Source organism: Procambarus clarkii, chromosome 89 (genome assembly GCF_040958095.1).
Source record: "Procambarus clarkii isolate CNS0578487 chromosome 89, FALCON_Pclarkii_2.0, whole genome shotgun sequence".
In the NCBI taxonomy this organism is placed as follows: domain Eukaryota; kingdom Metazoa; phylum Arthropoda; class Malacostraca; order Decapoda; family Cambaridae; genus Procambarus; species Procambarus clarkii.
In genome coordinates, this window is record NC_091238.1 from 16,777,367 (window position 1) to 16,802,039 (window position 24,673).

The 24,673-nt window shown below is 44.6% G+C and overlaps 1 protein-coding gene across 1 annotated transcript in view; it reads left to right on the forward strand.

The window, feature by feature from the left end:
- lin-28 (protein lin-28 homolog) overlaps positions 1 to 24,673 on the forward strand; it is a 77,783-nt gene that overhangs the window by 51,510 nt on the left and 1,600 nt on the right. Inside the window, exon 2 of the mRNA XM_069317788.1 lies at positions 22,601 to 22,773. Coding sequence (XP_069173889.1) covers positions 22,601 to 22,773 — 173 coding nt within the window. The remainder of the gene's footprint in view (positions 1 to 22,600; positions 22,774 to 24,673) is intronic.

Below are 24,673 nucleotides of genomic sequence, written 5' to 3' on the forward strand. Positions count from 1 at the left end.
CATATACTATATTACGCCTCAGCGTGTATTAGGCTTAGTATATTAGGCTAGGTTTGATTAGCAATATAAACATTTTCCGGCGTGCCCAAATTCAGTAGTACCAAATTCTACTTTCTAAATGTCCATTACGTCAGTATATTAACGACGGTGTACATAGTTACTTTAAGTACTATCTACACGAGGATGGGTAAGCCAGTACAGATGCTTATAAATGCCGTCTCCGCCAGGATCTGACCTGAAAATTGAGGTGTTGGATAGAAACCAACGAATTACAGATTCTAGTCATTTCCTGCTAATTAATTGTATATTAAGAGTTCATGCCCCTACTTTACACGATGGAGATAGAATGCCCACAAGGGCACCGTCACAGTACGTTAGTTAGGAGCCAACCCGTACGATACACCAATTCGAATGATCAAATTATAACCCGTTTCACTGAACCGTTGACGGTAACCACGAACATGAAGATGGGTTCAAATCCCACGTTCCATTAGACACTTTAGCCGGTTACCGAGTGTTTGTATCTAAGACCATGTTCTGATCCGATCAAGGGCATCTTTACGGCCGTGCCAACACCGGCATTAAGCATTACTTAGGCTGAGCCAAGAGACCTGCCAACATTTGGGTGATGGAGAAATACCTCTCTGCTTATTTTCTAAGAAAAGGTTGACGGGAGACTTGAATTTGGGTCATGCCAGGAAATGGAAGGCGAGTGTTGACACTGGCATTCAACACTTAGGATGAGAGACCAAATCTGCACACAGAAATAACTTCACATAAGGCCAGGAAGCATGGCACAAAGTGCAAAATAGCCCTGTTGAAAGTAGAAGGTTAATAGGTACGCTAAGAGAGAATTCTATCAACATTAAGGGTCGAAAACTTAACACTGCCTGCTACTGATAAAGGCTAGCCGACCTCTCGCAGTGTTCAAGAAAGAGTTTTATAAGTACCTCCAAAGGACAACTTATTGACCAAACAGTGAGTCATACGTCAGACTGAGCAGAGCTGTGTCCAATAGCCTGGTTGACCAGATCGCTAACTAGATTGATTAAGATTAAGCCACCCAAAAGGTGGCACGGGCATGAATATCCCGTAACGCTAACCAGGAGGCCGCGGGGAAGTTATACCCTGGGACCAACACAAGGTAGGTACGATAATTCCCGGATATCTATTCACTATAATTTGCAACGATGACATGACGTGAATGTAAACTTTCCTTAAACGGTTCTATTCTGATGCGGGAATCGAACCCAGAACCTTTGGTAATGCAACTGGACTTACTACTGTGCCAAAGGACCCAGAGCATGTCTGGTTCATCGTTCACCAAGTTAACCCGCAGCACCCACAAGCCAGGTTCGGCACCAGGCTCTCCCGCTCTACCTCCCTGCTGAGCTGCCTACCAGGAGACCAGCAAGACTAGCTCTTAGGAGATATTGTTACCACAACCTGGGAGAACAAGAATGTCTCGAACCCCGTAGCGTGCTGGCAGCGCGCGTAGTACCTAGTCACACCCTGAGCTTGCCTATCTATCTCTTGACTAGGCTCCTGTGCCATGTAAGTCAACTACGGGCTCCACATAGCCCGTGCTACTTGGAACTTGTTCCGAGTAGCTGAATCTATAACTCCTCTTGACTATGAGGGAGTGAGAAGACTCCTCGTTTTCCCTCTGTAGGATTGAGCTGCTAGTTCTTGGAAATCACCTTTCATCCATCGGTTTAATTTTCTAACTCCCGATCTAATTTTCTCTTATCAGATCTACATAACAAGAAGTCGTAGATTTAAGCTAAGGCGACAAAGCTGTCGAAAAAAAAGTTTGAAAGTTCACTTTGACAAGATGGTACACGGTTGGTAGAAGCGAGGTGGTGGTGGTGGAGGCTAAAACCGTCAGTAGTGTCAAAGCGTTATATGACAGTGCTGGGAAGACGGGACACTACGGGCGTAGCTCTCAGCCTATGACTACACTTGTGTAAAAACAAACCCCCACACGCTCTCCACTCAGCCTCGCGGCTGAGTGGAGAGCGCTCGGGGGTCGTAATCCTAAGGGTCCGGCCGAGGCAGAAACAAATAGGCAGTTTCTTTCACCCTGATGTACATGTTCACCTAGCAGTAAATAGGTACCTTCACTGGGGTACCTGATAGGTATCCCAATAGATACCATCTGGGAGGTGAAATCCTGCAAGAGTCAAGTAGAAAGATCTGGGGGTTGATATCACACCGAACTTGCCCCCAGAAGTTCTCATCAAAAGGATATCATCAACGGCGTATACTAGATTGGCCAACATAAGAAACTTGTGTAAAGAATCATTCAGAACCTTGTTTACCACTTATGTCAGACCAATCCTAGAGTATGCAGCCCCAGCCTGGAGTCCATACCTAGTTAAACACAAGACAAAGTTAGAGAAGATTCAGAGGTATGCATCCTGACTAGTCCTAGAATCGAGAGGTATGAGATACGTGGGAAAGCTACGGAAATAAACCTCGCGTCCCTAGAAGACAGAAGAGTTAGGGGAGACGATCACCACCTACAAAATTCTGGGGAATTGACAAAGGACAAACTATTTAGCACAGGTGGAACAGGAACGAGGGGACACAGGTGGGAACCGAGTGCCCAAATGAGCTACGTAGTCATTAGAAAGAATGTTGTCAGTGTCAAAGTAGTTAAGAAATGGAATGCATTAGGCAGAGATTCCTGCCCGAAACGCTTTGCGTAATAGTGGCTTTAGGCATTGTATGTACTAGCTCTATCTATTAATCCAACAAACTTTGTAAAATCTCTTGTATGTATGTACCTTACCTAAATAAACATTTATTTATTATTTATTTTATAGATGTGGTGGAGGGAGACTCCACACACAATTCCAAATGTAGATGTGATAAAAAGCCCAAAAGGCTCGAGTATCTCGAGAATTGATTGACAGTTGAGAGGCAGGAGCAAAGAGCCGAAGCTCAACCCCCCCCCCCCCCCACGCAGGCCCAATTTGGCAAGTACAACTAGGTGAGCTAGTAGACGCCCCCAGAATGCATCTCACAACAGCTGTCTTAACTTCCAGGTATCCATTTACTGCTTGGTGAACAGAGGCATCAGGTGAGGAAAGGAAGTTCTGGCCGCTTGTTTCTGTATTGGCCGGGAATCGAACCCGGGTCTATCGATTGTGAGTGCGTGTACACTAAGAGTAGTAGTATGATGAGCGGGAGCTGATGTTGTCAACGGGAGGCGGGAGATAAGGAAGGCAGCGCCATCTGTCCCCCGGCACAGAGTTAAATCCTTAATGGCCGCTCCCGCCACCCACCCATCCACTCTTGAACGCTCTGCTTTACCTTATAATGCACCCTTCTCACTCTTCCATATTCATAAACAAATAAATAAATTGCACTTGATTTTGTGCACTAAAATTCGTGCAGAAACGACTATTGTTAGGCTTCAATATATCGTTTATAAAATTCGATAATTGATATATTTAAATTATATTTTTGTGCCCCCCGCCCTCAAAAAAAAAAATAATTTTAGGTAATCTGACAAAAAATATTGTGTAATCAGCAGGGTTTGTGTATCTGAATATAGAGAAATTGAAGTGTGTAGTGTAACCTAATCCCATGGCGGCGTGTGCTTCCCTACCCCCCCTCCCCCTCCCCTGTGTGACTGTCACTCCCTCAGTCCCAATCCCCTCCATCCCGTCTCCCTCCCCTCTCCACCTAAAGGAAACAAGGGGGGGGAGGGATGGAGGGAAGCCCCTCACTGCATTTTAAGCAGCTGTGATTGTCAGTCAGAGAGCGAGGCTAGGTAGACCTTCCTTCCCTGCTCCCCCCCTCCCCTCCCTCTCTTTCTCTCTCTTTCATTCTCTTTCTCTCTCTCTCTTTTTCTTTCTTCCTTTTTTATTTCTTTCATCTGGTCCCGTCATTACTCTATTAACAAAATCAGTAAAAGTAGGCAACTAATGTTTTTTTTTTTTTAATTTTTAAGAATATAAAGTATTGTAGTAGGCCATCATAATATATAATACTAATTTATATTTATCATTATTATTTCTGTTACATATACACACGTTGTTTATTGATTCAGAACATCTTAATTTTATCTGAACAAAAAATTTGCTTCTAATTTTAAACTCATTCCTTAGAATGGCAGAGTTTACGTGTTAGTCGCTGGATCATCATGCAAAATTATTCAGTTTAAAAAATATATCGCTAGAATCGTCTAATAAAGCAGCCCATCGTTCCGTTTTAGTAGTACTTGTAGTAACGATAAGGACCGATAAAGTAATCGTATGTATCTACAAGGTAAGAAAAACAAATTAATTCGAGCGCCTTTGTGTATTTAACAACTTTAATATATTTATATTGTTAAATCCGTGGCAGCATAAAGATATATCGTACCTTGTTAATTATGGTGACTTACGCCTTTTGGAGATAGGTTGTAAACAATACTTCAACGTTATAATAGCCTCGTGTTACATTATGAATCTGAGTGATGGGCTGTTTTTCCCCCTGGTTGAAATATTGGAAACATGTTTTCAGTTTTACGAGAGGATGCACTTTGTCGAATTGGTTAAGCAGGCTAGATACAATTATGTCTGTGTTCTGAGTTTAATCCCGTTTCATGGAATATGTTTGTTTTCCTGGAGGCGACGAGCGGTTTACCCGCCATCGTGGATTATAGCTGACGGCTGATTGCTTTGTCCTACGTTGTAGCGCACTCTAGCCTGCCATCATTCTGGCTACCATCTTCCATCATTCTGGACAAACGATTGGCGGGTCGTATTCCAGGGGAAATTAAGATTAAGGACTTCCCGAAACGCTATCTATGCGTGTTAGTGGCTTTACAAGAAAAGAAAAACTTGTATTTATGAATAAAACAAAGTGTAGGGAGCCTGTTGAGTGGGCCTACCCACGCCGGAGTACAACAAAATGATTTTTATATAAAACAGCACAGAATAAATCTCTAAGCAATGCATACAAATTGTAATAAGGAGAAACCTTGGTAAATACTGGTTTGGAAATACGGTTGTTGATTTATGGAACAAATTAACGGGCGGATCGCTGGATTGTTTCAAGCGTTAGTTACACACTGTACCTGACTGTTTAGGTAGATATAAATAGGAGCTACCTCTCATGGGCCAGTAGGCCATGTGCAGTTTCCTTAATTCTTATGTTCAGTGTGTTCTCTTTATTTTGTAATTTGAAGTTGGCACGGAGTCAGCAACAAGTTGTTCCAGGTAGTTGTTCACTGTATCTTGTCTAGGTCTCTCGAGAACTTGAACATGACCTGGCGGTAGTTGTTCAGTAAAGGTAGTTGTTCCAATCAAGAGACTCGTGTTTGTTCCTGTGTGACGGTTCTGCGTCTTGTTCCTGACTCTTACTTGGAACTGTTTGGACCTGTTGACTGACTCCTCGGTTCCCACCCTCTTGACGTTGTGATGTAGTACTCACGTAGTACTACAGCTGGGTAGCTTAGCTTGCTGAGTAGAGCTAGCCTCCTAGCCCCGCCTTCTGAACATTTAATGACTCATTTCTTACGCTTTTATGTAATGTCGGTCGTGAGCTGGTTGGTCAAGTGCGGTGTTGGCATTATTGGTTGTCAGGTTCCGTCTCGTCGTCATAGTCATGTGACGTTATAACAAGGTTTCGTAGAAAGTGCTCACTCGCCCGCTTTTACCCAGGTCAAGAGCTGCCCTAGAGATTGATGATTGATAAAGATTAAGCCTCCCAAGAGGTGGCACGGGCATGAATAGCCCGTAACTGTGCCCTAGAGGCAGGGTCCCCTTCTTTTAACAGGGCTGGGAGTGAGGGAGTGGGACTTCACCCTAACTTACTCTTGAGTATTTCCAACCGTTCACATCAAAACATGCTATCCCATCTAAGGGATCCCGTTATAATACTATCAGCAGGGATCAGGTAGTTTCAGATACATAGCACAGTCTGTCTGTACAATATAACGTAGATGTTGGACGGCGTTTTGGGAATATGCAGACCCTTTGCGGAGCGCACAGGGTACACGTCTGTACAGCCCAGAGGCTGGGCGGGTACTGAGTAATCAGTTGAGTCACTGCGAGAGTGCGGGTACATGACGGCCGGATTATTATTATATGTAACTTGCTCGCCATAGGATTATTTATTTATTCATCATGTGACACTAACTCACGTTATTCATTCACCTACTCTAAACTTCGTGGTGTTAGGGTCGCGATGACGGGCTCACCATAGCCCGTGCTACATGGACATTTCGTTCTGAGTAGCTAAATTTAAAACAACAGGAATGCGATAATAGTAATTTGACCAACAGCCTCCTGCTATTCACAATTTATGTACTCCGTGATTAGCGTAGACAATTAGCAGCCAAATTCCCGCTGAAAGGATAGACTGTCGTTAATTGGAATTTATTATCATTAAACATATTTTCTGTGGTCTATTTGAAACACCAGATTTACATCAGTTTGGAGATTCGTTGTGTCCTCTTATGTTATCTACTCGTCAAAATCCTAGTGTCATCTGCAAAGGATGATACGTACGATACTATAGTTTCACGGGCTCATCATAGCCCGTGCTACTTGGAACTTTTTGTTCCAGGTAGCGAATCTACAACAACAATAATAATTATAGTTTCTGTCTTTGTCTATAGGTCTGATACGAGAATGATAAAATGTACTGGAATAATTAATGGCAGTACCCTGGGGGGAGTGGGCTTTTCCCAGTGGATGATCCACATCTTACTTTGTTGACTATTACACACTGGTTTCTGTTCGCCAGGTCCCAAATTTGCTCAGTAGAATAACAACATGCAGCAGCGAAAAATATGGCAGGAAATGGAGAATAGAAGCAGTGAGTAGAGGTGCCATAGGCACAATCAGAGAGCATTGTCTGAACATCAGAGGTCCACGGTGGTTCACTACCTCCCAGCTAAGCATTCGAAATAGCAATTTTTTTGCTATTCATACTTTGGCAATAGCATAAAACAGACGATTTTTCCACAGCTTTGGAAACTTTCTCAAGCCCAGCTCCTCTTTATAAGCATGCGGGTATATCTTGAGATGATTTCGGGGCTTAGTCTCCCCGCGGCCCGGTCCTCGACCAGGCCTCCTTTTTGTTACACACCCCCAGGAAGCAGCCCGTACCAGCTGTCTAACTCCCAGGTACCTATTTACTGCTAGGTGAACAGAAGTATCAGGGTGAAAGAACCTGCCCATTTGTTTCCGCCTCCACCGGGGATCGAATCCGGAACCTCAGGACTACGAATCCCGAGCGCTGTCCACTCAGCTGTCAGGCCCCGTAAATAACTTACATATACTATTAACTATTATATTTGTTTAATATTTCACACTGCCAGGCTAATTCCCCCTGCAGACCATCCACGCGCCAATGGTAGACTATTATTATTTTTATACGAGAGAGAAATATAACAAAAAGATAGACAAAATGAGGGAGACATTCAGACAAACCAAGCCTGCAGAGAGAGACCGGGTTAATCAGGTAAGCAAATATAAAAACAGTCAACACAGTCAGAGAAGGAAGATTGATTGATTGATGAAGATTAAGCCACCCAAAAGGTGACACGGGCATGAATAGCCCGTAAGTGGTGGCCCTTTTGAGCCATTACCAGTATCAAGAGCTGATACTGGAGATCTGAGGAGGTGCGACTGCACCCTGCGTGACGGAAGATGTCTCCCGTACAGAAAGAATGATGAAGATTTGAAGATTTAGCCACCCAAGAGGTGGCACGGGCATGAATAGCCCGTTAGAGAAGGAAGAGAGGGGAGGGAATATATAGCACTGGGAAGGGATCATGATTAAGGATTTGGGATGGGACGGGGGAAAGGAATGGTGCCGGTCGGGAATTGAACGCCGACCTGCATAAAGGGGAGACAAACGCTCTACCGTCCAGCCCAAGTGGCTGGGAAGGGGTGGGGGGGGATGGGGAAATGTTTGAAGTGAAGAAAGGAGAAGGACAGACATTTGAAGAGAGAGAGAGACGGTTGGAGAGGGCAGAAAGTGTGAGAAGGGGAGAATAGTAGAGAGGACGGGAGGGGGGGGGGGGGATTGAAATTGAAATAAATTTGAGGTATAAATACACACAAAGGGATAAGGTAGCTCCAGCCATTCTCACCTGGTTCTGTACAACGTGTTCATATATATATATATATATACAGTATACACATCAGTTGAGAGGCGGGACCAAAGAGACAAAGCTCAATCCCCGCAAGCACAATTAGGCGAGTACACACATCACTAACAATCGACCTATTACCGAACATTCTGGTTGATAAACATAAACATTTCTTCCTTTACACATACAGTATGATACCAGACGCGCCCACACAACTTTTATGACTAGCTACATAGACATAAGTTGCAATAGCTCTTCAGACAATGTTATTGTTTGAAATTCAGCTACTGGGAACAAAAGTTCCAAGTAGCACGGGCTATGGTGAGCCCGTAGTGGACTTGTGTAACAAAAGGTTACAATGTATTTACAATGTTGATGCAAAATTCTTATCTCGCCAGAATATCAATTTTTTCTTTGAGGGAAGAGAGATGGATAGGGAGGAGAGAGACCCGGGCACCCACACCACCTAGTGTAGTACACCTGGAGTATACCTGGAGAAGGTTGTATTACGGGCTATTCATGCCCATGCCACCTCTTGGGTGGCTTAATCTTCATTCAGAGGGTTCTGGGAGTTCTACTCCCCGAGTCCGGTCTGAGGCCAAGCTAGACCAGTGATCCAACAGCATGTTGCTTGGAGCGGCCCGCAGGCCCACATATCCACCACATAGTATATAAATATATATAAATGGAAGCATACATATACAGCATATGTGTAGTCATGTACTTCAAACTGTGATGCTTGGAAGAAAAGGTCCGTGGAGAACCTGGGCCAGGCAAACATTAATTACCAACCTTAGAGTAGCATGGAGAGCGTCCATCCTGGAGTGTTTGTGTGTCGGGTCCGTCGTAGCGAGCACCGTCAACACTGGCCGCTGTTGACCAAGCCCCTCACCCTCCTCAACCACACATTAACCTCCAGAGGCCAGATTCACGAAACCGTTACGCAAGTACTTACGAACGGGTACATCTTTCCTCAATCTTTGATGGCTTTGGTTACATTTATTAAACAGTTTATAAGCATGAAAACTTGCCAATCAACTGTTGTTATTGTTATAAAACAGCCTCCTGGTGCTTCGGGGCTCATTAACTGTTTAATAATTGTAAACAAAGCCGCCACAGATTGAGAAAGGATGTACAGGTTCGTAAGTGCTTGCGTAACTGCTTCGTGAATCTGGCCCCAGACTTCCCGCTAAGTTGAGACATTTCACCACCCAAGACTTCACACACCAAACGCTGACGCGCACCACAACTCTCTTTATTGTTAAATGAATGAGAGGATATAACGGAGGTATAAATAGGATTATAAATATCAACGAAAATAGAACACGAAACACTGGATATAAATTTGGCCAATTTAGATTCAGAAAAGACCTGGGTAAATACTAGGTTGGAAATACGGTTGTCGGTTTGTGAATCAAATTACCGGGTAACATAATTGACGTGGGATCGCTGGGTTGTTTCAGTAGTAGATTATACGTATATGAAAGGGTCTGTGGTGGTTATATATACCTGCCTTGTATGGCCTAGAAGACTGTAGTTTTATGTATCCTTATAGTGGTTATATTTAGATGTTTCTCAAATATAAATTATTATATATTTACCAAAAAATATCTAGGATGGATTAGGTTTTTGTGTTCTTTTGGTAATTATTTGTATGACCAATACTTCTGTCAAAGCTTAGAGACCTTCACGAAAGCACTTACGCAAACACTTGCGAACCTGTACATCTTTTCTCAATCTTTGGCGGCTTTGTTCTCTGGGTAAAGTGATTACCACGAGACACCAAACCGCCCCTTAAACCACCTGGATAGTTATCTATACATTTGTGATGGTCTGACAGCATATTATGGTTCCAATAATAGTCTACTTGAAAACTGGTAAGTGAATCTGTCCTAAACAGAGAACATTCAAGTTATAACTTTATTGTATCATAAATCATTTATTTAAAATATAACAGGTTTATGGTTAACAGTTGCATACAGGTTCCTGTTTAGTCCAAACAGTTTATTACGACCGTGTAACTTGTCTTTGTTTAAATTGGATATGAGGATGATGGATATTGGAGCATGTACCTTACACTGAGGACAACTTATATTTACTTACCTTTAGTTTTCGATTTGTAAGGTCGACGATTCATCACACTTTTTCCAATTGTTGATTTATAGAACAAATTCCCATGTAACGTAATATATGTGGGATTGTTGGATTGTTTCAGTCGAGGGTTAAACATGTATGTGAATGAGTTTAGTTGGGTACTACCTGGTGTGTCACAGAGAGCACGGGTTGACGTGGGCAGACACTTGGGTTGTACCTGTCAGGACTCGGGTGGTGGAACACCAGGTACCCTCTCCAGGGCCAGGCTCCAGGACGCTCACTACCAGCATGACGGCACATCCCTGTTAGTTGTCCTAGCCCAGACGGGAGACATCTCCCGTCATGTAGGGTGCAGTTACACCTCCACAGATCTCCAGTATCAGCTCTTGATACTGGTAATGGCTCAAATGGGCCACCACCTATAGGCTATTCATGCCCGTGCCACCTTTTGAGTGGCTTAATCTTCATCAATCAGTCAGTCTCCTAGCGCAGACTGCAGTGTGAAAGCCACCATTCCGTTCCCAGACGGTTACATATGGGAAAGGCAACTTCCCTTCACTCTCCATCTCTTAAGTGTGGAATTACGCTCGAAGGCTTTCTTAAGAGGTAACAAGCACTCCGTGCCAGGTACTTGCAAGAATGTCAACATACTGACAGTAGACACAAAGTATAAGGTCCATATCAACAATGACTTTCTGCTCGGTAGTAACCATGTAAATATTGGCACATGGGACACCGAGGGGGGGGGGGGGGAGGCATGGCAATACCATCCGGTTGGTTGTACTGGAAGTCACCAGGACGCGGGGTAGTGATGTGTTGATTTGTTGTGTGTGGTGTATTGGCCACAGTTATTGGCCACAGTTGGTTATCACTCATAACTCCCTCATCCCACTTTGTTACGTTCCTTCCTCACGCATTCCCTCTCATGCAGTTCATTCCCCCCCCTCCCCCACGCATTCATCCCCTATGCATTCTTCCATGTCACTCCCCCCTTCCCCTACCTACTCACTCCCAGAATTCCTATCCCGGTGTGCTGCATACAGCCCCCCCCCCTACCCATCCAACAAGGACCCTTCGGCCACGCGAACTGCAGCCCCACACCCCCTCCCCCTACCCCCCGTCCCCCCGAGGGGAAAATTTTGAATGCATCCGGTGAGCCAACCCCCAAAAAATATATAAAATTAGCCCTACTTAGGGCCCCCGGGGCGCGTGCTGAGGGCGGGATTTAAATATACTCCTTTGCTTGTCCATTGTGTGAGTTTTTTGTGAGGACAGCGGCACCGGCGCACGAGTGGAGGCCGGGTGGAAAAAATAGATTAAAATTTAGGCTTAGCGACTCTCAAGTTTGCATCAGTGATGAGGGATTGCGAGGGGGCGGGTGGGGGGGGAGGAGGACCCCCCTGCCCTGACACTCCACTCTTTGGAGGGCAGGACTAGTTACATCTGTGTTGCTGCAGGCCTCCCTCCCCCCATTCCTCCCTTCCTCTGTGTGTGTTATGAACCAGATATTATTAATTGTTTGTAATATATATATATATATATATAATATATATATATAATATTTGAGCAGTGTTTCCTAAATGATGATAACTTGTATGCATGCGCCTAGCGTGCGTACTGTGGGAGGTGGCCTTAATATAACCCATTACTTCTATAGCTGCGTCAGATTTAACATGTTTGTGTTAAATTACATTTATCTTGCTGGTGGGGCCCACGGGCATCTGATTTTTTTTTTTTTTTTTTTTTAAGATATATACAAGAGTTGTTACATTCTTGTAGAGCCACTAGTACGCGTAGCGTTTCGGGCAGGTCCCTGGAATACGATCCCCTGCCGCGAAGAATCGTTGTTACAACCAAGTACACATTTTACTGTTGAGTTAAACAGAGGCTACGGTTAAGGATTGACGCGTAGTAAATCCTCCCCGGCCAGGATACGAACCCATGACAAAGCGCTCGCGGAACGTCAGGCGAGTGTCTTACCACTACACCACGGAGACTGCTAAATCGTTGATTAATTCAACGACAAACATTGTCATGAAATCAGGCTCGGGGAGTAGAAGAACTCTCGGAACGCTCTCCAGGTATGTTCCAGGTAAAGCCAAGAATCGTCGTACTGGAAAATGGTAGCGGCTGGCGAAAGTGAGGTACTGTCCCGTTTTCTGTTTTGGGGCCTCTGGTGGGTTATAGGATAAGGGGCACTTTAGTACGATAGTTTCTTGAGGTTGGGGGAAATCTTAGGTGGACGGGCTGCCCAAACGTTTAACACCGTTCACGGTCATATTAGTCCAACATTTAAACATATTTGTTTACTTAATAAGTCTCACCTCCGTCACACTCGGTAAGTCACACTTGGTAACCGTCACACGTCCACTCGTCACCACACTGTTTTTACCTGGTAATTCATTTCATACATCAACAACCCTTTTCTCAAACCAGTATTTACCCAGGTCTTTTCTCACTAAACTCGCCCAGTTATATCCAGTGTTGCGTGTTGATATATTTAGCAACATACTTGCTCACTGTCGTCAATAGGTATACACCGACTGCCCCTATAGCTAGACCAGGGCTACCTTTGGGGCTACCTTTGGGCTGCCTTTGGGGCTACCTCTGGGGCTACCTCTGGGGTACCTTTTGGGCTGCCTTTGGGGGTACATTTGGGCTGCCTTTGGAGGTACATTTGGGCTGCCTTTGGGGGTACATTTGGGCTGCCTTTAAGGCTGCCTTTGGGCTACCTCCGGGCTGCCTCTGGGCTGCCTCTGGGCTACGACAGCTCCACCCATGAACACAGTGACCGGCGGGCGGATCATCTTGCCTGCCACCATTGTCTCGCGCCATCAATATTCCAACAATGAACCATCAAAGCGCCGACACAAAAACTTAAAATACAATTGCTAATTTAAAACACAAATCTCTCTGAGTAGGCCGGGTGGGCTTTTTGGGTGGGCGGGGGAGGGAGGCCTACGTGGGGGTCTGTAGGGGGGTTGGGGGGGGGGTTGGGTTTCACTTTGTGTTGTTTACGGGGATCAATGTCGTCGGGGCCCGATTGTTCGGACGCTATTCCATCCCAGAGAGCATTAGTGTCTTAAAAAGCATGGTCATTGATATGGTATCTCTTATTTGAAAGGTTCTTGTTATCCAACCTGTCATTTTTCCTTGCAGTTAAGACGGCTAGTTTATTGTGTTCTTTAAAGATTAGGTTTTCCGACATGATTACTCCCAGATCCTTTACATTGGGTTTTGGTTCTATGCTGTGATTTAACTGCGTTTTATATGGTTTCATATATTTATATTTTTCCTCGGCGCAGCGACTGGAATATCATTAAACATATTATTTATCTGTGGCCCATTGAAAGACCTGATTTACTTCAGTTTGGAGGTTGCTGTGTCCTCTATATTGTCTGCTCTCGGGAAAATCCTGCAGAGTATACCCCTATATCATGTATAGTCTATACAGAGTATAGCTCTATACGGTGCTATAGTTCGTGTCCGATATGAGGATTATAAAAAGTACTGGAGCAAATACAGTACCCTAGGGGGGGGGAAGGAACAGTACTCTGGGGGGCAGAGACAGGCGAGGGGAAGGTGTGGGGGGGGGGCAGAGACAGGCAAGGGGAAGGTGTGGGGGGCAGAGACAGGCAAGGGGAAGGTGTGGGGGGCAGAGACAGGCAAGGGGAAGGTGTGGGGGGGCAGAGACAGGCAAGGGGAAGGTGTGGGGGGGCAGAGACAGGCAAGGGGAAGGTGTGGGGGGGGCAGACACAGGCAAGGGGAAGGTGTGGGGGGGCAGACACAGGCAAGGGGAAGGTGTGGGGGGGCAGAGACAGGCAACGGGAAGGTGTGGGGGGGGGCAGAGACAGGCAAGGGGAAGGTGTGGGGGGGCAGAGACAGGCAAGGGGAAGGTGTGGGGGGGGCAGAGACAGGCAAGGGGAAGGTGTGGGGGGGCAGAGACAGGCAAGGGGAAGGTGTGGGGGGGCAGAGACAGGCAAGGGGAAGGTGTGGGGGGGCAGAGACAGGCAAGGGGAAGGTTTGGGGGGGGGCAGAGACAGGCAAGGGGAAGGTTTGGGGGGGGGCAGAGACAGGCAAGGGGAAGGTGTGGGGGGGGGAACAGAGACAGGCAAGGGGAAGGTTTGGGGGGGGGGCAGAGACAGGCAAGGGGAAGGTGTGGGGGGGCAGAGACAGGCAAGGGGAAGGTGTGGGGAGGGGGGGAGGAGAGCCAGACAGGTGTGTGGCGGTAATGTTAAGGTCACATAAAGAGCTGTGAGTGTGTGTGCGTGTGGCCATGGTGGCGGGGCTGAGGGCAGCCATGTTGTTCTCCCGGGTGTCAGAAGGCGGGCACCGTATGCAAATGATGGATGGTGTAAGTTGCAAGGGAACCTCCCCCTCATTTGCATAGACCAATCGGAAGACAGCAGGGGTAGCCTGAGCGCCCCCCCCCCCCCCCCCCCCGACGCTTGATATGTCCTCAAGACCACCAAAGAGACCACCATCAGCCTTCCCCTTAGACACTGTTCTTGGTTATGTGTCCATCTTCCGGGAGCAACATGTATTGTTGTTACTAAAGTTATTTGTATGTAAAGGGAATATAACTAAGTGAAAACGCTGTAAGAGAAAAAACAAACGGGTGCTTGAGGGGCGGGGAGTGACGTCAGGCGCAGCGCGCGTCCTCATTGGTCCGCGCGTCCGTTACGTAAAAAAAAAATGCCGCCATTAGCATATGGCGCGGACCCCCCCCCCCCTCCCTCACCCCTTCCCTCCCAGCACCCGCTCACTCCTTCCTCTGGGGGGGTCACCCTGGCCACACCTGGGGGGGGTCACCCTGGCCAAACCTGGGGGGGGGTCACCCTGGCCACACCTGGGGGGGGTCACCCTGGCCACACCTGGGGGGGGTCACCCTGGCCACACCTGGGGGGGGGGTTACCCTGGCCACACCACAGGGGCTATCACAGATTAAGAAAATAGATATTTCAATGCTAAAGATGTAGGGTTACTATGACGCTGCAGCATCAGGGTCTGTGAGCTACCTACTTGATACCTGCTTGATGGGGTTCTGGGAGTTCTACTCCCCAAGCCCGGCCCGAGGCCAGGCTTGATTTGTGAGAACTTTTGTGAGGTCCACCAGGCTGTTGCGATCCGTAGAGCGGTCCGTAGGCCCACAGACACACCACAGCCATAATCGTGCCATTGGCACAATCAGAGAACACTGTATAAACATCAGAGGTCCACGGTTGTTCAACATCCTCCCAGCGAGCATAAGAAATATTGACGGACCAACCGGGCTGTGGTGTGTCTGCGGGCCGCTCTGAAGAACATCCCGTTGGACCAAGCTCTCATAAGTCAAGCCTGGCCTCGGGCCGGGCTTGGGGGGAGTAGAACTACTCCCAGAACCCCATCAAGCAGGTATCAGCCCGGTTGGTCCAGTACTTCTTGAAAAAAACTATCTAGTTTTCTCTTGAAGATGTCCACAATTGTTCTGGCAATAGTTCTTATTGGTGCAAGAACTCAAACTACTATAAAGCACGTGAACAAATCCACTAGGGCCTTGATGCGGGTTCGAACCCTTGTGGAATCCATCAAGGCCCTTGAGGATTTGTTCATTTGATATATCACATTGTGATTTGTGTATATAAACCACGTATTCTGGTGGCGGTGAACAAGAGAAGAACAGAAGGGCACTTCTACTGCACAAAGCTTGGCTACACATGTACGTGGGGAATAGGCTTCCAGAGTCCATTGGAGAAAGGTAATGTCAGCCTAACAGTCTACAGGAACATTATGTAACACTATATTCACCTAGTTGTGCTTTGGCTCTTTGGTCCTTCCTCTCAACTGTCAATCAACTTATGTACAGGTTCCTGAGCCTATTGGGCAATATCATATCTACATTTGAAACTGTTTATAGAGTCTGCTTCCACCACATCACTGCCTAATGCATTCCATCTGTTAACTATTGACACTGACAAAATTTCTTTCTAATGTCTTTGTGGCTCATTTGGGTACTAAGTTTCCACCTGTGTCTCCTTCCACCCGTGCTAAATAATTTGCCTTTGTCCACCCTGTCAATTCTTCTGAGAATTTTGTAGGTGGTGATCATGTCTCCCCTTACTCTTCTGTCTTCCAGGGACGTGAGGTTTAGCTCCCGTAGCCTTTCCTTCTAGCTAATACCCCTCAGTTCTGGGATTAGTCTGGTGGCATACCTCTGAGTCTTCTCAAGCAAAATAACTTTGTCTTGTGTTTAACTAGCTATGGACTCCAGGCTGGAGCTGCATACTCAATACTGTGCAGAATTACAAATTAAATAAGATTACCAATAACATTTAAAACAGCAGAAGTCGTTACAAATTAGACATTACCTTACTGTAGCCAACATACCAGACATAAATGCTTATCTTACGCCGAAGATAGACAGAAGTGAATAACACATAGTAGCCAGCCATAGGCTTAGGGCCCGCGCAGGAATATCCCTAGAAAAAAAGGAAAATCGTTACCATTTTTTTTATTTACTACCACAGACGTGGCCACACATTCACAGTGCTAACCAGCATATATATATTTTCTTCTGTCCTCCATGGACAGGGTGCGAGATCTGGTAAACATATAGTTCAGTGATTTATTGAACAATCAACCACAGAAGGTGATCGTAGTGCTTTTAAAATGCTAATTTAACCTACAGACATAAATACATAGGTAGGGAGAGTTACGTCTGCCCTACATGAAGTGTTCGATGTGTCTTTTACAGTGTCATTAACGTGCATTTACAAAGGTGAAATGTAATTCTGACCAGCTTCCACATATATTTTATACGCATACATACATATATAAAAAATATATATAATATATATGTAAGATAGCCGATATAGAAACTAGTGTGTTATTAAGCACTTAACCACTGAAGGTGATTAAGATGCTTTTACGAGCTCGGGTTATATAGTTACATCACATACATACATTGTATAATTGATACATTACATGGTAAATCTTGGGTACAAGTCCAATATATCAAGTGTTCCAGTACTCGTATAGTAATTACACAGTTCAGCATACCTTAGCCCAGGAGGGCGAAAGTCAGTCAATATGGGATATTCTACAATATAATGTTCAAGAGAGTGCATGTTTTCTCTTTCACAAAGTTGACACATTGTGTACTCGACATTTGGGGTTTGAGAAAGCTGCCAGATACGTCTATATCACAGACGTATTCTGCCCACTATAACATTGCATTGCCGAGTTCTTGCTCTATTAGTCCCATATGTGAAAGTCTCCTCACAAGATTTACCATAATGGTTAATGCTACAACTTTCAGGTCTTTGTGAATTTGTTAGGTCAGTGAGATTTTCATTATTTATTTGTTTAAATATTCTCTTTGCCACTGCTAATGAAACATCCTGATCAATTTCTACCACTGGGGTTTTCTACAGGCTGTCTTTGTAAGCATATCAACAGTGTCATGCCTTGAGATGCCAACATGTGATGGTATCCATAGGAATTTAATTTCAAATCTGTTTTCTTTAGCAGCTAAAACATTCATTCGTATATCACTTGACTATTTTCTGGGTGTCACTATGTGCGTTCAGTGCCAGGAGTGCACTCTGCGAGTCACAGTATATAAGTCCACTGCCTTTGTCTTTTAAAAATTCAGTGGCAAGGTATATGCCTGCAAGTTGGGATTGAGTTGTACTTGCCCAGTCATTGACGCGCTTCATTGCTGTATGTACGAGAGAAGATTGTTCAAATATATTACATGCACATCTGGTACATCTTCCACCGTCTTCTACAGAGCCGTCGGTATAGCACTGATACACCTCTACCCATAACCTGAGGACTCTCAGTGATGCTACACAATTTTAACTGTTGTAATAATGTAGAGTGTACAATATCTTAGTTCCAGGGGCGGCAGGATCACACCTGCTGCCTCACACCCACACACCTGCTGCCTCTGGGAAAAGTCACAGGCATCGCAGCAATATTTCTGCTTCACGCACGTGTGTTGTTGGTTGCTAGGTTCCGGCATTCATGCAGTGAGGACACTGCCGGAACAACAGTGGACATCTGCAAAAGAAAACTGGATTAGTTTTCATCAGTAAGTGCCGAACCAACCGGGCTGTGATGGATATGTAGGCCCGCGGGCCGCTCCAAGCAACAGCCTGTTGGACCAAGTTCTCACACGTCAAGCCAGACCGGGCTTGGGGAGTAGAACAACTCCCAGAACCCCCATTAAGCAGGTACACCCACATGCAGTGTTGTCCTTGTGAGCTCTACAGTCCTAGAGGGAGGTGGTAATAGACGAGAGGAAATGTGGGAGACAATGGACAAAGTAGAGTTGACGGTCATCGTCCCATATGACCAGCCCCGCCCTCTCCACAACCCTCCTCCTAACTCAGTACCGGAAATGGGCGACCACATGATGGTTTCCGATGATATCGGTGCCTCAACCCTCCCCTCCGGGACCACCAGTCACAAGAGACTTTATTCCTTAACCAAAACAGCCTTAACCTTAACAGGGGGAGCCGGTCGGCCGAGCGGACAGCACGCTGTACTTGTGATCCTGTGGTCCCGGGTTCGATCCAGGGCGCCGGCGAGAAACAATGGGCAGTTTCTTTCACCCTATGCCCCCGTTACCTAGCAGTAAAATAGGTACCTGGGTGTTAGTCAGCTGTCACTGGCTGCTTCCTGGGGGTGGAGGCCTGGTCGAGGACCGGGCCACGGGGACATTAAAGCCCCGAAATCATCTCAAGATTATCGGGGCTTGATGAGATGAGATTCTTGGTTATCTCAAGATAACCAAGAATCATCTCAAGAAGCCTCTCACCTCCCTTATATCAGTGGCGTGAAGAGGGCAGCAAGGCAGGTGTCTACGTAACGCTGTTACTCGGCAGAAGTATATCGGAAACACACGTTGCTCCAGACCCAGGGCATAAACTGAGGGGGTTCAGCGACGCGTAAAATAATTGGAAATTGGAATGATAGAGAACAATCATCATATTGGGATGTATATGTCACTTTTTATGGGAACCTCCTACCCCTCTCCCTGACCGTGCACCCCCTGCCCTCCCCTCCCCCCTCCCCTCCCTGCATAATGTGCAGCTTCCTCAACATCCTGCTGATGAAGGATACAACAATGTCTTACCCAAATAAATGTGCGGTTGCAGAGGGGGAGGGAGGCATTTTATGTTCTATTTGAAAATAAGGAAAATCGCTATGCCTGTTAGGCAAATCGGGCCTAGCTTACTAGCCCAAGTAGTGCATTTCCGGTTATTAGCTAATTAGAATCTACTAAGGTAGATCAATGTATTATTAGATCATTGACCTAACTGTTTTATATATACATATATATCAACGCACACGGTGAAGTTATTTGATGAAAATGATCTGTGCCAGTTGGCCACAGAGTGCTGTTAGGGTTTGGGTTATAAGTCTAACAATATTCTAACCTCTAATATTCAGATGCTGTCTGAATATTAGAGGTCCACCGTTGTTCAATACTCAACCAGCTAGCATTAAAAAGAATTCCGGAACAAAGGTGGACTTCAAGAACTAATTAGATAAATTCTGGCAAGAAGTGCCTGATCAACTAGGCTGTAGTGGATATGTGGGCCTGCGGGCCTCTCCAAACAACAGCCTGTTGGACCAAGTTTTCGCAAGTCGAGCCTGGCCTCAGGCGGGGCTTGGGGAGTAGAAGGATCCAGAGATCCTCCCCAGGCGTGGTACTGGTATATATATAGTGTAGTTGTTGTTGTTATAGATTCAGCTACTCGGAACAGGTTCCAAGTAGCACGGGCTATGGTGAGCCCGTATACAGTGTAGGCGTGATGCGGGTATTTATATAGCTGTAGGCGTGGTGCGGGTATATATATAGCAGTAGGCGTGGTGCGGGTATATATATATATATATATATATATATATATATATATATATATATATATATATATATATATATATATATATATATATATATATATATATATATATATATATATATATATATATATATATATATATATATATATATATATATATATATATATATGTCGTACCTAGTAGCCAGAACTCACTTCTATGCCTACTATGCAAGGCCCGATTTGCCTAATAAGTCAAGTTTTCCTGAATTAATATATTTTCTCTAATTTTTTTATTATGAAATGATAAAGCTACCCATTTCATTATGTATGAGGTCAATTTGTTTTTATTGGAGTTAAAATTAAAGTAGATATACGACCGAACCTAACCAACCTTACCTAACCTAACCTAACCTATCTTTATAGGTTAGGTTAGGTTAGGTAGCCGAAAACGTTAGGTTAGGTTAGGTTAGGTAGGTTAGGTAGCTGAAAAACAATTAATTCATGAAAAGTTGGCTTATTAGGCAAATCGGGCCTTGCATAGTAGGCATAGAAGTGAGTTCTGGCTACTAGGTACGACATATATATATATATATATATATATATATATATATATATATATATATATATATATATATATATATATATATATATATATATATATATATATATAGCAATAGGCGTGGTGCGGTTATATTCGCAGCGTAAGGCACATTACCAATAATCAGGTAGTACAACCCATCCTCGTGTTAGTACTTTGTTGTAACTGTGGACCATTGTTCATATATTGTTGTATTGGAGATTGTAGAATTTGGTGCTATTCACTTCATAGAATATGGAACAAGTTATTTAAAACCAACTTAAACATTCCTGTGCCTAGTATATCACAAATGTGTACTATATTAGTTCTCAGCGTGTAATTAGGCCTAGGATAGTTAGGCTAGTTTGAGTTAGGTTTCATTAACATAAGTACAAAACCTTTTCTGGTTTGTCCGAATTCAGTAGTACCAAATTCTATTTTCTAATTGACCATTACGTCAATACCTCTACGATGGTCCCCATCGTTACTATAAATACTATTATAGTACTTGTGACGATCAATTTTTTACTGCTGATTCTTCCCGCTAGAAAGTTACATCACATCACATCATTGCCAAAAGAAAAAGCCGAGGATAAGTGTGAGTGCGTCAGTAGAGTGAGTGGCTGTAGACGGTGGGAGCTGCACAGAGCAGTATTCCTGCCAGAGTGTAAGCTTATAATCACAGCGAACGGCTGCCAGCTCCCAGCTCCGGGTCCTTAGCACTCTCACTACCACACCACAACCAAAATACATGTGACTCGGCGCTATACTACATCCTGCACTATTACCACGCCATTATATACATGTTAATCACCATGTCTGTCTCTGTTAATCATTCTGTGTCTAATGTAGGAGTTAAGTTCATAACACGGGACGACAAAGAAATTAACGAAATCCTAGAAGAAACAGTATGAAGATCTGTTTAGCACCTCGATGTGCAATATGAGGCCATGTTTAGCACCTCGATGTGCAATATGAGGCCATGTTTAGCACCTCGATGAACAATATGAGGCTGTTTAGCACCTCGATGTGCAATATGAGGCTATGATTTGCACATAAATGAACATGAGGCTATGTTTAGCACCTCGATGAACAATACGAGGGACCATGTTTAGCACTCGATGAAAATTTTAGATCCGGACAGCTTCTTTGTGAGCAATATCCAAAACTAACAATATTACTGATTATCAACACGAGTACAACAGACTTTTAAAATCTAAATTTACAACGTCCCATGCACTCAACCCCGGCCACCGACTCCTGGAAACCCATATTTATAAACAAATATAAAGTATCAGTAACATGAGCATTCAGAGTAGAATGGAGAAAAGGTTCGGATATAGTGAGATACCAAAAGCACTTAAATCAGCAGATATAGCTCTACTACACAGCTGGTACATCCCTGTACCAGTACATATTCCTGTGCAGAAACCTGTATAATTGACAGTTGAGAGGTGGGGCTAAAGAGCTGGGGCTCAATTCGGTGACTACACGCACGCACACACACACTTCGGTAATTACACACTAATATGTATACTATAAGATAGAATGTCTGTCCAAAGTTGGAAGCCAAATGCTTTAGGATAGTCTCATCCAAATTTAAAGGGGAAATGGTCTGGGGTACAGGACGCTCATAGGCTCTATATAATATAAAGTGATGAGTGTGAATTCATTCGGATTACAGTATTACATTTTCTGAGACAGTGTGAGAGGTGGAGGAGGAGGTACAGAGGGATGTTGAGGAAAGAGGGATGGGAAGATAGGAAAGGAGTGGAAAGATAGCGAAAGAGAGGGAGGGGGGGGGGGTGAGAGGGAGAAAGAGTAGAGGGGGGGGGGGTGAGAGGGAGAAAGAGTAGAGGGGGGGGGATGAGAGGGAGAAAGAGTAGAGGGGGGGGGGAGGGTGGAGCGAGACCCGGGCGCTGTCGGGTACTCCGTCTAATATGTATGTGCGTATGTGTATCTTCGAGGATCTCTCGCCAACTTTCTCATGTGTTCCAGAGTGTGATCAAGATGTCTGGGTTTCGGAGCCTGGGAGACGAAGAGCCCGTGGAGTTCGAGTGCAAGGTCTCTGATAAAGGTCTGGAGGCGACGACGGTGACGGGGCCGGGCGGGGCAGAGTGCCGAGGATCACACAGGCGACCCATCAGTAAGAAGCGCTTCCGGAAAATCAGGTATGTCATATGGGATCACCATTTTCTCTCAACTTGTAACAAATATGTCTCCTGTAGTTAATTGCATTATAGCTAGGCTTAAATGAGGTTGTATTGAAGATGAATATGATTAGGTGTAGCCCTTGGGGGCACTTCATGGACAGATCAAATGGAGAAAGTTATTCAAGGATTGCAGAAGTATAAAGAGGAAATTAAAGAAACATGCACAGGTTATAAAAGAAAAAGAAACCATCAAAGAAGTGTGTTTGGAAGTCAAGAACAGGAATGAGCAGCAATAATCAAATATTAGGCAAGCAATTAGGATGGAGCTTGTCACAAGCAGTAAATTAGAACAAAACACTGTGGATAAAAGTAAGTCCATATTTTTGGGGGAGCATGGAAAAGATAACATAAGGGGGGGGGCAGAGTAGCAGAGATAAAAAAAAATAACTGAGAAAATAGTATGTTTAGTTGAAGCCTCACATCAAAGGAAAATGTCTGTGATTTCATCAGGCTGGAGAAATGTCACTAGTGGAGTGACTGCAAAAGGTGCAAAAATGTGCAACAAAATGGCTTCTAGAACTGAAAGGCAAGAGCTACGAGGAGAGGTTAGAGGTGTTAAATATGCTAAACCTAGAAGATAGAAGAAAAAAAGAGGCTATATGATCACTCCGCACAAAATTGTAATGGAAATCGACAAAATTTATAAAGAGGAATGCTTGAGACCTGGAACGTCATGAACAGGAGGTCATAGATTTAAGCTAACTAAAAAAAGCTGCTGAAAAACATTAGAAAGTTCACTTTTGCAAAGAGAGTAGAAAAGAAAGTACGCGGCTGGAACAAGTTAAGTGAGAAGGTGGTGGAGGCCAAAACTCAGTAGTTTCAAAAGACAGTAGTTTATATGATAGAGTACTGGGAAGACGGGACACCATGAACATAATTCTCGCCCTTATCTGAGACTGCCCATAGTAGGAAAACAGCATGTAAAGGATTTTGGAATAATGATGTCTGATGACCTAACGTTTAGGGAGCATAACCAAGCAAATATTGCGTCAGCCAGAAAAATGATAGGGTGGACTACGAGAACTTTCATATCCAGAGATCCCATAACAATGTTGTACTCTTCAAATTACTTGTGATATCCCGGCTTGAGTACTCACTTTCTCCTTCAGAGCAGGAGAGATTGCTGAAATAGAGGGAATACAGGAACACATGCGGCATACATAGACCCGATAAAGCACCTAAATTATTGGGATCGTCTCAAAGCTCTCCAAATGTACTCACTAGAAAGGAAGACGAGAGAGAGGTCAAATAATATATATATGGAAAATATTGGAGGGCCAGGTCCCAAATCTGCATAGTAAAATAACATACTGGAGTGAACGATATGGAAGAAAATGCAGAATAGATCCAGTGAAGAGCAGAGGTGCCATAGGCACAATCAGAGAACACTGTATAAACATCAGAGGTCCACGGTTGTTCAACATCCTCCCAGCGACTATAAGAAATATTGTCGGAACAATATTTCTGAAACAGAGGAGAGATGATATACTGAGATGGATGACAGATTGATGATTGACGGATGAGAGGTAATAATCCGGCAACCCGGGTGTGGTTTCCGGTTACCCCATTCCTCTTGATGTGTGATTATATGGTTTAGAGGCACCCCTACACTATGAGATGGGTGACAGATGGATGAGCAAGACGGATGAGCGTGTTTAATTGCATGCTAGGCAATCCTGATGCGGTTTTTGCAGTTACCCTCAAGGGGGTGGATAATGTGTATTGAAAGTGTGCGTTTAGAGATCGTAGATTTGTTTACATCCGTGTGTGTGTACAGGTGCTGAGATGATGATAGATGGATGATTGATGGATGAGGTGTGATAATCGCGAGACCCGGGTACCCCGTCCACTCTTAGAC